Source organism: Rhinolophus hipposideros (assembly GCF_964194185.1).
Source record: "Rhinolophus hipposideros genome assembly, chromosome: 19".
NCBI classification, from domain to species: domain Eukaryota; kingdom Metazoa; phylum Chordata; class Mammalia; order Chiroptera; family Rhinolophidae; genus Rhinolophus; species Rhinolophus hipposideros.
This window is the reverse complement of record NC_138065.1, coordinates 7,793,125-7,805,580: the sequence shown is the minus strand read 5'-3', so window position 1 is coordinate 7,805,580 and position 12,456 is coordinate 7,793,125. Positions and strand designations below refer to the sequence as shown.

At 40.0% G+C, this 12,456-nt stretch overlaps 1 protein-coding gene across 4 annotated transcripts in view; it reads right to left on the bottom strand.

The window, feature by feature from the left end:
* The window catches only part of GDAP2 (ganglioside induced differentiation associated protein 2), a 77,833-nt gene that overhangs the window by 43,930 nt on the left and 21,447 nt on the right, over window positions 1–12,456 (bottom strand). For all 4 annotated transcript variants that reach the window (XR_013991779.1, XM_081026604.1, XM_081026603.1 and 1 more), the window contains 4 exons: window positions 9,552–9,705; window positions 9,070–9,158; window positions 4,249–4,325; window positions 1,112–1,271 (listed from right to left, as the gene is read on the bottom strand). Coding sequence is in view for 3 of the 4 variants with exons in the window: in XM_081026604.1 (XP_080882730.1) it covers window positions 1,112–1,271; window positions 4,249–4,325; window positions 9,070–9,158; window positions 9,552–9,705 (480 nt within the window). In the remaining variant the exon portion in view is untranslated. The remainder of the gene's footprint in view (window positions 1–1,111; window positions 1,272–4,248; window positions 4,326–9,069; window positions 9,159–9,551; window positions 9,706–12,456) is intronic.

Here is a 12,456-nt window from a genome sequence, read left to right as displayed (position 1 = left end):
TTTCAATCCTTCAAGTGAAGTTGACTTTTACATCTACTTTAACATATTTAACATTTGAATTGAAAGTATTTACAAACACTAGGGCTTTTACCTATAGGTAACAATGTTTTCTGAGATAGATGCAAATCAGGCACTCTGAGAAGGGAACCTTTGGCTAATTAATGAGTTAGTCTCATCTACTGCCCAGTATTACGATCTCATTTTATTAGTTTTGCTATTTATTACTCCTTGTTACATAAAATACATTTTATGCATTTAGGAAAAATTACATTCTATAGTGGTGGTCACAATTCTGAGGATTTTCAAATGACTCCAAATGAGTACACAATTCAAGGGTGTCCTGCACTGGAGGGTACTCTGCCAGCAAAGCTCGATGCAGAGACATTTCCTGATGCCACACCATTTCCAGTTCCCTCTGTTTGAGTTAAGTCTACACCCTGGTGTTTAAAAGGACATGAGTGGCCTTCTACAGGGTTTAACTTGGTGCTCAATTCAAATTGTTCTCAGTAGGAATTGCACGGTAATTCCTAAGCAGCTGTATTTTGCGATCAAGTTCCAGCTCTGGAGTGTGCGAGGCGTGACTCCACAGCAGGGAGATAACCCTGAACACATATGCACGCAGATCAGCACGAGCTGTCTTATAGAACATTCGAGAGGCTCCCCCTCAGTGCTCTACTCTGCCAGTGCTTCAATCTACAGGAGGAAGTCCCTAAAGAAACAAACGAATGGCTGCAGTATTCTCGTCTTTGTGTTTAATGTTAGGTATGGCTTTTAGAAGACATTCTTAAAGCCACTGAAAATATTAGATGATAAAGTACTTGACTGCTGTCTCAACAATGTCTCGAGTGAAACTATAAATTTCATGAGGGTCAGAATGTTGTTATATCTACCACTGACTTTCTATTGCCTAACACAAACTTGACATTAAATAATTTTGTTTTTTAAATTTAAAGAGTAAGTCTTATCAAGAGCAAGACTCAGAAAACATCTAAGTTGGTCTTAATCTGAATGTCACACTTATAGAGCGCTTGACCAAGGTCAAACTAAACGTCCCACTTCTTTGGTGGTCAGTCCCTTTGCTTCCTTAAGGGGAAATTAAGGTGGAACTTACCCTCTGGGGCACCAGGTTTCTCACTTATTCGAATCTGCCGTTCAGGGACCACAGGCTCCCCTTCTGCATTTCCAATATCTGCAGGCAGGTACGGCAATGACCGAGTCTCCTCCTTTAAGGACCTTGGGAAGTACAGAGGTAGCAGCTTTTGGTAAGTAGCCTGTGTCAGAAAAGTGAGATGTTAAAATCATGGAGTAATGACGCCGCATCCACGGAGCTTAGTGCTGAGCCACACACAGTGAGACAGCCCGCGTCACAGAGAAAGAGCTTCCCACTTGGGAGCTCAGGCTAGACGCTGTCTGGGACCCTCTGTCCGTTCTGTGTTCAAGATCAGGACGTCATGAGCTGGTTAAACATGGCCGCCAGCCCGGTAATTCCAGGTCAATGAATCTGGAACGCCTAAGTCCTGCCACTCCTGTCACCGTCCTCTTCCTTCATCCTACTTCACGGTCTTGGTCTTTCAAGATTCAGCTCAGCTGCTGCCGCCGCAGTCCTCAATATGCTATCAGGGGATGCGGACCCGGTTTAGTTTTTGAGATTTTCTTTTTTTAACAGTACTAACTGCTTGTGATGGATTTTATTCTTTACTTTAGAGGTTTCCCAAAAAACAAAGATACATTGTGCTATTTTAAAAATAAACTGGAACGAAACTCATTCTATTTTATAATCTCCATTTGGGTTAGACCATTGGACTCATTTACAAATCTATGATACATTATAGGCGTTAAGTGCTCTTGATTTTCCTGTATCTTGAAGCATTTCGCTTTTTCATCATGCTGGGAATTATTTTATCATTAGCCATCAATTACTGCCAACTACACTGAAAAAGACTAAAACAGAACAGGAAACCAAAGAATGATGGAATTTCTTAGAACAATGAGAGCATTCAAGAAACCATTATCTGTCAGCTTTCTTACTGTGTCAACTGCAATATTGTATCATCTTTCATGTATAAAGTATGTAAGGTCGATGGATACAGAAGACTGAAGACACCATCTCTTAGTACCTTAGAGAAGGTACAGATTTCCCATGCCCCCCGACCCCCCCACATGCATAGTCTCCCTCATTATTGACAACCCCCACCAGAGTGGTACGTTTGTTACAACTGATGAACATACAAGGACGCCTCTCATCACCCAGGTTACAGCAGAATTCACCCTTGGTGTGTATATTCTGTAGGTTGGCACAAGTGTATAATGACACGGACCCACCATTACAGTATCATACAGAGGACTCACTGCCCTAAAAATCCTCCGTGCTGTCTATTCATCCCCCCCCCACTCCACAGCCCAATCCCTGATTTTTGTACTGTCTTCACAGTTTTGCCTTTTCCAGAATGTCATACGGTTGGAATCATACAGTAAGTAGCCTTTTCAGGTTGGCTTTTTTCACTTAGTAATATGCATTTCAGTTTCTTCTACATCTTTTTACAGCTTAATAGCTCACTTATTTTTAGCACGGAAAAATGTTCCACTGTCTGGATGGACCACAATTTATTTATCTATTCACCCAAGATGAAGGACATGTTGGTTGTTTCCAAGTTCTGGCAAATATGAACAAAGCTGCTATAAACAGCATTTGTAAGTTTTTTGTGAGGACATAAATTTTGAACTCCTTTGGGTAAATACCAACTTTTGTCCATTATTTGTCTTTTTATTGCTGAATTATAAGAGTGACCAATTGGTCTATTTTTATTTTGACATCTTGTACTTTTGATGTCATATGTAAGAAACCATTGCCTAATCCACAGTCATGAAGATTTATATCTATGTTTTCTTCTAAAAGTTTTACAGTTTTAACTCCCTTACTTAGGTCCTATATCCATTTTGAGCTAATTTTTGTAGATGATGTGAGGTAGTGGTCCACTTTCTGTCTTTTGAATGTGACTATCCAATTGCTCCAATACTATTTGTCGATAAGACTCTTCTGAATTGAATTGTCTTGTCAAAAATTCTATTCCACTGATCTATGCTTATTCTTATGCAAGTACCACACAGTCTTGATTACTGTACTTTTAAGTTTTGAAATAGGTTAAGTGTGAACCTTCCAATTGTGTTTTTTTTTCCAAGCTTGTTTTGACTATTCTGGGTCCCTTGCATATCCACGTGAAATTTAGGATCAAATGGTTAATTTCTATAAAAAAGTCAGCTGGAACTTTTATAAAGATTTTGCTGAATCTACATAACAATTTGGGGAATGCTGCCATCTTAACAACAGGAAATCTCCCAATTTATGAGCAGGGATATCTTTCCACTTATTTAGGTCTTAAAATTTCTTTCAAAGACATTGTGTAGTTTTCAATGTACAAGTCTTACACTTCTTTTGTTAAGGTTACTCTTAAATATTTGATCTTTCTGATGCTCTCGTAAATTAATGGAATTGTTTTCTTAACTTCATTTTCAGATTACTCATTGCTAGTGCGTAGAAACGCAATTTATTTTTTATATTGATCTGTGGCCTGTAACGCTGTTGAACTCTATTATTTCTAATAATATTTTGGGGAGCCTCTTAAGATTTTTATATACAAGATGACATCACCTGTGAATAGTTTTTTCTTTCTTTCTTTCCAGTCTGGGTGCTTTTTATTTCTTCTTGTTGCTCAATGCCCTGGCTAGATCCTCCAGAACAATGCTGAATAGAATTGGTGAGAGTGGACATTCTTATCTTGTTCCTGATCTTATGCAGACAGCTTTTAGTATTTCACCGTTAAGTATACTGTTAGCCATGGGATTTTCATACGTGCCCTGTATCAGGTCTAGGAAGTTCCCTTTGATTCCTAGTTTGTTGAGTGTTTTTATCACGAGAGGGTGTTGGATTTTGTCCAATGTTTTTCTGCATCTACTGAGATGATCATGCGGTTTTATCCTTTACTCTGTTATTATTCTATTAACATGGCATATTACACATTGACTGATTTTTGTCTGTTGAACCAACTTTACATTCCTAAGATAAATCCCACTTAGTGATGGTAGATAATCCTTTTAGTTCTCATTAATGGATGGTAGATCCACTAATGGATGGTAGATAATCCTTTTTGCTGGATTCAGTTTGCTAATTATTTTGCTAAGTATTTTTGCATCTCTATTCATAGAGGATATATGTAATATTTAAACAGTGCAACATAATTAGCCAAGTACCTCTTCAAGTTCAGAGACAGCAAATACTACTTTTTCAATGGTCTCTCCATGAATCTCTAGGAATCTCCTTACAGTGCCTACGGAAAGGAACAGAAAGATTATTCAATAAAAAAGAAGTTACTGACATATGAAAAAAAATCAAACTTCCCATTTTGGCTATGGAGTATTCCTCATTTCATTAAGGTCTCTGCTCAGTGACACCTGATTAATCAGCAAAGCCTGCCCAGATACCGTATTTAAAAAGTCTTCCCTGATTTGTTTTCTTCCAGAGCAACTAGTGTAGACATTTTGGGAAGTTTCTTGTTATTACATACCCTCCCTGACCCCACCCCCCAATCCACTAGGATGAACGTTCCATAACAGCAAGAGCTTTATTGATTTACTGTTTCATTGCCAGCGTCTAGAACAGTGCCTGGCTCTAGAAGATGCTGACCCCAGACAACTCTCCCATATCGAGTGTATTCTTTTTGTTCCCTGTGGCCTCTCTTTCTGACCAGAGTGATATAGTAGCACAAGTGTCTTTCCATTCATTCCATTATAGTATGAGATGTCCTACTTAGCGCATCATACCTGTCAAAATTCCATCAAACCAAAGCTAATGATTTTTTCCTTAATTTCTAGGTTATCCAGATTCTACTCTGTCACCTTTCTAATAATGAGAACTAATAGCCTTTTTCTCGGTCCTTAACTTACTAGAGATCTCTCTAGCTTAGTTCTAAACACCCACGCCTACCTTCTAAAGTTGTTGTCTTCCAAAGTTTTGTCCTCCACATTTTTAATTTTCTTGATACATATATTTTCTTTAGCTTACTGATTTTCTGGTTAGGTACTACTCCAAATGCTGATGGCACTCAAATCTTCATATTCTGTTTTCTGAACAAAAGACTTGAATTCCCTACTGCTACTTGGCATATTTATCTACATAACCCAGACCTGAAACTCAACATGTGCAAACTTGACTCCAACAGGTCCAAACCTGACCTCCATCTTTCCCCACAAAACCTGCCCTGTCACCTGTGTTCCTTATTTCAGTTACAAAACAACATCCAGCCATCACCCAAGCTAGAATCCTGGTTTTGACACTTCTTTCACCCTGCATTTTCAATAGGTTATCATGTCCTTGGAATTCTGTTGCTGCTACTTCTAACATCCATTCCACCTATCTTCCAGCTGCTCTCAGGCTCTCAGTGCTTACAAAGACTTTGGCAACAAGCCCTCAACTGCTCGCCTGTTTCTCTCTTTTCCAAGTCTACAAATTCACTGCTGCCTGAGTTTTATCCTCCTTACTAAACACTTCTGATGGCTCTGCACTGCTTACAGATTAAGATCCAATCCCTAACATGTTCTTCACACTCTGACCTCCACTAATCACCCCTCCACCCATGCCCCTTTGTCCTATTTCCAGTTATACCTCCCACATAGCTTACGGTTTAGCCAAGTCGGCGGATGTGCTGTACTCAGAATGTGCCACTTACTTATATGCTACCCTACCTCTGCTCTTGTGGTCACCTCTGACTAGGACGCCACTCATCCGCCATGATGTTCTCTTATCCCATTCTTAAATGTTCTCTTAAAACATCTCTTAAGATGTTCTCTTAAAATCCCATTCGATTTTCAAGACCCAGTCAAAAGCCATCTCGTCCCTCTTGTGCTCCTATAACCTTTCGAACAGCACTTGTGAACTTCTCTTGGCACTTTATAGCCAGACTAAGTTTTTTGACGGCTGCATGTTCACTACTGTACCTTGGGGACCTCATAGAGAGATCCATTTGCTGGTGGACTGCACAAATATTCCTAATTCTCCCTGTTAGCTGACAAATTCATTTTTCATTTCTCCCTTTAGTCCCTATTTAATTTTTTAGAAAATGAACTTTCAAAAAGGGATTTTCTTCTATCCTATTTAGTCTGACACCAAGTTCTAATGTTCACACATAAAGTTTCCCAGCATATAATTGTGGGACTGCCTTTGGAAGACAAAATACAATGCCAAATAGTACTCAAATTGAATTCCCTCAGCAGAGTTCATTCAGAAAAGTAATTCTGCAAAAACAAGGCAAAAAGAAAAGAGTGATATCATGGTTAGAAGGTTTCAGTACTAACTGCCACTCCAAACTTTTCCTTCCAAAAGCTGCATCTGTGCATTTCTCTCTGCAGCCAACCAGGATGTCACATGCCTAACTGTTACGGAAAACCCTTCAACAGTGAGAATGACATGTGGGACATTCGCTTCCTAACCTGGAAAACACAACGAGAACAAACTGTAGTCTTTTTTCTCACTACCATATTCTCTTCTATATAGCAAGGGGCCAAGCACATAGTAGGCACTCAAAGTTTTGCTGAATGAATAAATAACTGAATACATTTATTTCAATGCAGATGTTTTTTTAATCTTCTTCTGGAAAGGAATTGAACTGCAAGTTCAATAGTCTTGAGACATTTATCAAGAAGGTATTACTTAGGTTTCAAACGAAATACATTATGGTAATAGTTTAATAAGAAAAGCTTGGGTACTAACGACTTAGAGCTACATCATTAGATTCAGTCTTGGCATCTGTTGCTACAAAAGTATATGAGCCGTGTATATTCCAAATGCTCAGAAAGTATACAAGCCAAGGGCACAACTGGCTGCGTCTGTGCTTTAATGAGATGCTATACTTTTGCTACTAGATTTAAGGTGTGATAAGTCAAACAGGCCTTAGAAAATATGTTAACATGCCCATCTTATAGCTTTACATTTCCTTTGTGCTAGTTAAATTCCTAGAAATTGTTTCACCAAAGTCCCTTCTAGCTACTGTTGATCTTTACCTGCTGTTAACTACAGTTCCTGCTCAAAGTTGATACCTCTATGGTACTTTATGAAGTCACTTATCTGGGGCCAAAGAGCTAGAGTTAGTTAGACTAGTAGAATCAGGACCAAAATCAGTCTTCTTGACTTCCTTTTCGAGCCCCCTCCCCTTTTTTTTAAAATGATGCTGCTTCTTTATCTAATTCATATGATTACTTTAATGAGAAGTAGAAACATAAACGAAGGTTGAGCTCAAGCTGTGATGAGATGGCAGGGCAAGGGCTAAAGAGAATCAGGGAATGTTGGGACCTGCCAGGAGCCTTGCCAGGAAGCGTTATATAAAGGCAGGAACCCGCTCTGGTAAGGTATCCTTCAGCGTGCACGCAGGTTAGCTGTAACATAGCAGCTTCCCACTGAAGCATTTCTAACTCAAGCACAATGAACACGTTACTAAACCTGGGGGTCAGAGGCCTAGGGAGATGTTCCAAGTCTTCAGAACCCGGAGAACATGATCAAGTTCTGAGGCTCTTTCATTTGTAAGACAGATACCACACTACCTAAAGCACAGGGCTGTTGAGGCAGTAAAAGAAAATTCCTTCATCCCTTTCTAAAATACATATTTTTTGAGCAAGTATCGTATACAAAGCATTCTTGCTACATGGGAGAATTATAGATACAAAGATGAAAAGATAAGATCTCTCCCCCTCAAGAAGCTCAGTCTAATATAGTGTCTATAAACTCTAACTCTAAAATATATAGTTACTATAAAATCCTTGTGTGATAAAGACCTTAGTTTTAAAAATAGCTCATTATTAAATAAGACTATTTAAGCCTGAACGTCCTCACCCAAAATTCTAGGCTAAGTAGTAATAATTTTATACATTAAAATAGCTGTAATTTTTTTTAGTGGATGGAAGTTTAACTCCTCATCTTTAAATTCTAGAGATAGAAAGAGGTCTTAAAGATTGTCCAGTACGGTTTCCCTCCCAAAGGAGTATCTGCGACAGATGGTCATGTAGCTTCTGTAGGAACAGTCCCAGTGACAAGACGTTCACTTAAGCTACCTTTCTAATACAGACCATCCTACAGATTGGTCACATGGGACCGATCTCCTGCCTTGTCCCTTGGCTTAGACCTGCCTTCTATAGTTGGAGGTTTTATCTACAAGCCGCACAAAGATCTGCAAACTTCCTGAAATAGCAGGTCAACTCCACACAGATGTACATTCCTCTGAAGAAAGGGTCCACGGCTTCCTTTCATCCGATGTTCAGGGTGACTTTGATGAGAGGTTAGGACCGTAGCTCTACACATGCAGTATAGACTCTGTCCCTAACAAGACTCCTTCAGGTATCTGAAGATGGGCACTAGGTATGCTAAAAGGACGCTCTCCTTTTGCAGAAATACCACGACTGTTTCCAACGGTGTGCCCCCAGTCTGTCAGTGTCTCATGACTGGGAACCCAGAACCACCAGAGTCCACATGGAGTCTGAAGGTCCATATAACACAGTGAGATCATGGACTCTTGAGCTGAACATCACATTTTTATATTACATATGTGACCTTCTGGCTCATAGTGATGGAGCTCAGTCTTTTAAAAATCAAAATGCAAAGTTTTATAGTCAAAGAGCACAAGTGAAAGCTGCTGTGCTTTAAACTGCAAGGTGCTGTATGAATCTGACATTATAAAATCTGTTTTGATTTCACTGTTGCAGCCTATTACGATTATTCTGAATTATGATTCAAATGGCCAACGCACTGGCCATACTTCCTCGCTTGGTATCGTGTTCAAATTTAATAGGCAAGTCTTCTAAGCCTTTATTTAATGGATAAAAATGCCGACATAAAAATTAAATTGAGAGCTCTACAACTTGTCAATATGAGCTTTCTTCCAGGATGCCCCGATCGGTTAACAAACCTTTGGCTATAATGATTTAATTAGTGATACAAACATTTTTAAGACTCAATTTATGTACAGCATCCTCAATCCCACGTATGAAGGGCCAAGGCAATTCACGTAAAGTCTCCATATTACTTACGAAGTGCGATGTGCGTTGCATCTTCTAAAGGATAGCCTCGTTTTGCAGAATTAATGACACAGAATCCAACAGAAGACATTGACTGCTCTCTGCAATCAAAAACACTAAAGTTATACTATCAACATTCATAATACATACATAATACATGACTAATTTGAAAATGCAGCTCAACTTCCCCTTCCCTGTCCATTGAACAAAGCTATTATAATAGTTAACCCAACTGTACTATTTAATAATTGTAATTAATAACATAACTGAATCGCACCATTTGGAAGAAATATATTCCAATTAAAGACTAAGTGAAATAGGAACAGGTTACATTCCCAAGTTACCCAAAGGCATCTCTTTCACCCTGCTAATTCGGGGTCCCCCAGAATTATCTAAATCCTTTCAACTTTGACTTCCAGAGCAGGGTTTCATTTTAAGACCAGGGCCTTTAACAACACAGGGCATGCCGTGCCCAGGAAACGAGCCCGCCGTACTTTGCCAACTGCAGGACGTTTCGGTAGCAGCTGTACAGGGAGCTCTCGGCAGCTGTGCGATAGCGGCTCTTATACTTAGGTCCCACAGTGTGAATGATGAACCGGGCAGCCAGGTGAAATCCTTTTGTCAATTTTGCTTCACCTGTCCGGCAACCTAGGAACCATGGAACATTCAGAAGTCACGGAGGTATTAGGGGAGGAAAAAAAACAAAAAACACAACAAAACAATGCATAAAACAGAGAATATTAAGAACTTCGAGAAATTTCAGTTAAAAATACAGATTGAACACAAACATTTATCTCTGTTCCCAAAATGACACTGAAGCAATACAGTAGGTATAAAAACAGAGATAAAGAGAATGAAAGGGAAAGTGAAGCAGATAAGCATTATCAAAATTTTGGAAGGTAGAAAGTCGCTGAAGTAACTGACTTAGTGATGCAGGAAAGCCTAAGTGCTTGCAGAAACGGGGTAACCAATGTGAAACAGGGTGCTCTGTACTGCCAGGGTGTGCTAAACTCAAGACAGACAGCTTCAGTTCAAACCTTGCGTCTACCACGTTCCTGCTGTGCCACTCTGGGCAGGTACTTGGCCTCTCCATGCCTCAGTTTCCTATTTATGGGACATTAGTAGTATTAACGTCCCAGGATTAAATGAGTTAATACATGCAAAGAGCATACCCACATTAGCTATTATTGTTGTTATTATTATTATTATTTTTAAGATTTTATTGGGGAAGGGGAACAGGACTTTATTGGGGAACAGTGTGTATTTCCAGGACTTTTTATTGGGGAACAGTGGTATGTTTTTCCCAGGACTCATCAGATCCATCCAAGTCAAGTTGTTGTCCCTTCAATCTTAGTTGTGGAGGGTGCCGTTCAGCTTCAAGTTGCTGTCTTTCAGTCTTAGTTGTGGAGGGCGCAGCCCACCATCCCTCCCCTCTGCGGGAATCGAACCGGCAACCCTGTGGTTGAGAGGACGCGCTCCAACCAACTAAGCCATCTGGAAGCTTGGCGGCAGCTCAGCTCACGGTGACATGTTCAGTCTTAGTTGCAGGAGGTGCAGCTCGCTGGCCCATGTGGGAATCGAACTGGCAGCCCTGTTGCCCAGAGCTCATGCTCTAACCAACTGAGCCACCCATCCGCCCCTATTGTTATTATTGCTGAACACTAAAATGGCTCAGAAGTGGGAGGTTTTAAGTGTTTCTAAAGGCTATGAGGGGAAGTGGGACTGAAAAGAGGCAGAGTTAAATGTTTGCATGAGAATAGTCCAATCTGCAACAAGCCCTCCATAGCCAGCAGAGCGAGGTGATGCTTTCTTTAGCATCACAGCAGCAGAAAGGTTTGCTGTCTGGAGATGCTGAACTAGGGAGTTTCTGGACTCCAGAAGCCCAGGCACAGCTGACGATGTGACTTAGTTCAAATGTAATACTCAAGTGCGATAGCTCTAGGTCTCTGCTCCTAACTGGCTTCCCCAACACAGACACTCTGGAAGAGTCCTTTCCAGAAAACTAAGAGACCCAAACCAAAGGACCTCCAGATTCTGATACTGAGAGAGGTTTCCAACAAAACAACATGGCTCTTGTTTGTCATCTACTTCCAGACCACCGAGCATTAACCCTTGCCCATGCACACGCAGCTTCTCATCAGCTTCTCAGCTCCTCCCTCTTACATACAGCTGACACTCAAGGATCACCAGGAAGTGAGGAAAGCATTTAATAAGAGGGGGGCAAAACAAATGCTAAAAAAATAAGACAATGCAGAGAAGAAAACTTTAAAACACACCAAAAAAACTCCCAACATCATAATTACTACTCTCAGAGAAACAAAACCAGAACGTTATAAAAAAGGAACATTCGGAGAATAGGAAAAAGCACTTACATAATTGTGATAGCTAAGCGAAAAATAGGACAGCAGAAAAAGTTCAATAGCCAGGTTAAAGCTAAAGCTAAGGAGATCTTCCAGAACTGAAAGATAAGAGTTTCTAGATTCACAGAGCCCATGTAATACTCAAACCACACACAAGGCACATCACTGTGAAATTAAAAAAACATCAGAAATAAAGATGAGATCATAAAGTTTCTGGAGAATAAATGAGTAAGATAACAAAGGATCAGGAATAAGAACAGTATCTGATTTTTCAAGGGCAATAATAAAAATACAAAATAATAGAGCAATGCCCTTAAAAATCGGGAAAATGGTATCTAACCAAGAATTCTATTTCCAACCAAACTACCTATTGAGTGAGGGCAGAAGCAAGATCTCAGTAATTTTGCCCCCTTCCATCTTTCTCAGAAACCTTCTGGAAGATTTACTCACAAAAATGAAGACGTACATCAAAGAAGAGAAAGGCAAGAGATCTAGGAAACTGGGGGGAAGGGGAGTATCCAATCCGTTAAATAGAAAAAATGATTGCCCAGGATGATAACTGAGCAGCAGGCATGGAGAGCACTCTAGGGAGGAAGGACAGGACGGGAAGGTTCCAGGAGGAAACGTACCAAGAAAAAAAACGGAGATGAAAGATAAACACAAGTGCCTGACTCTACTGAGAGGAAGATGTGCCCAGCATTCAATGTCTTTTACATTAGTCTTCGTGATACTAATTTGTTCCATCCCCAAATACTCACTGGGCTGGTTATGTGTCAGGAACTGAGGCTGAGACTATTATCGCCACCCTTGTTTTAGAGACAAGCAATCTCAGACTCAGAGATAAAGTAACTGCCTTAAGTTACATAGTTAATAAAGGGCACAGTTATCAAATGAACTCCAGTTTGGAGACTCTCAAACACATGCTGTTAAATACTGACATCTTATTTTTACACCTATATTACATTGTATTATTTTCTTTTTTAAGTATTAAGTCCGGCTCTAAGGTATTGGTGAGAACACACACACACACACCCACCCA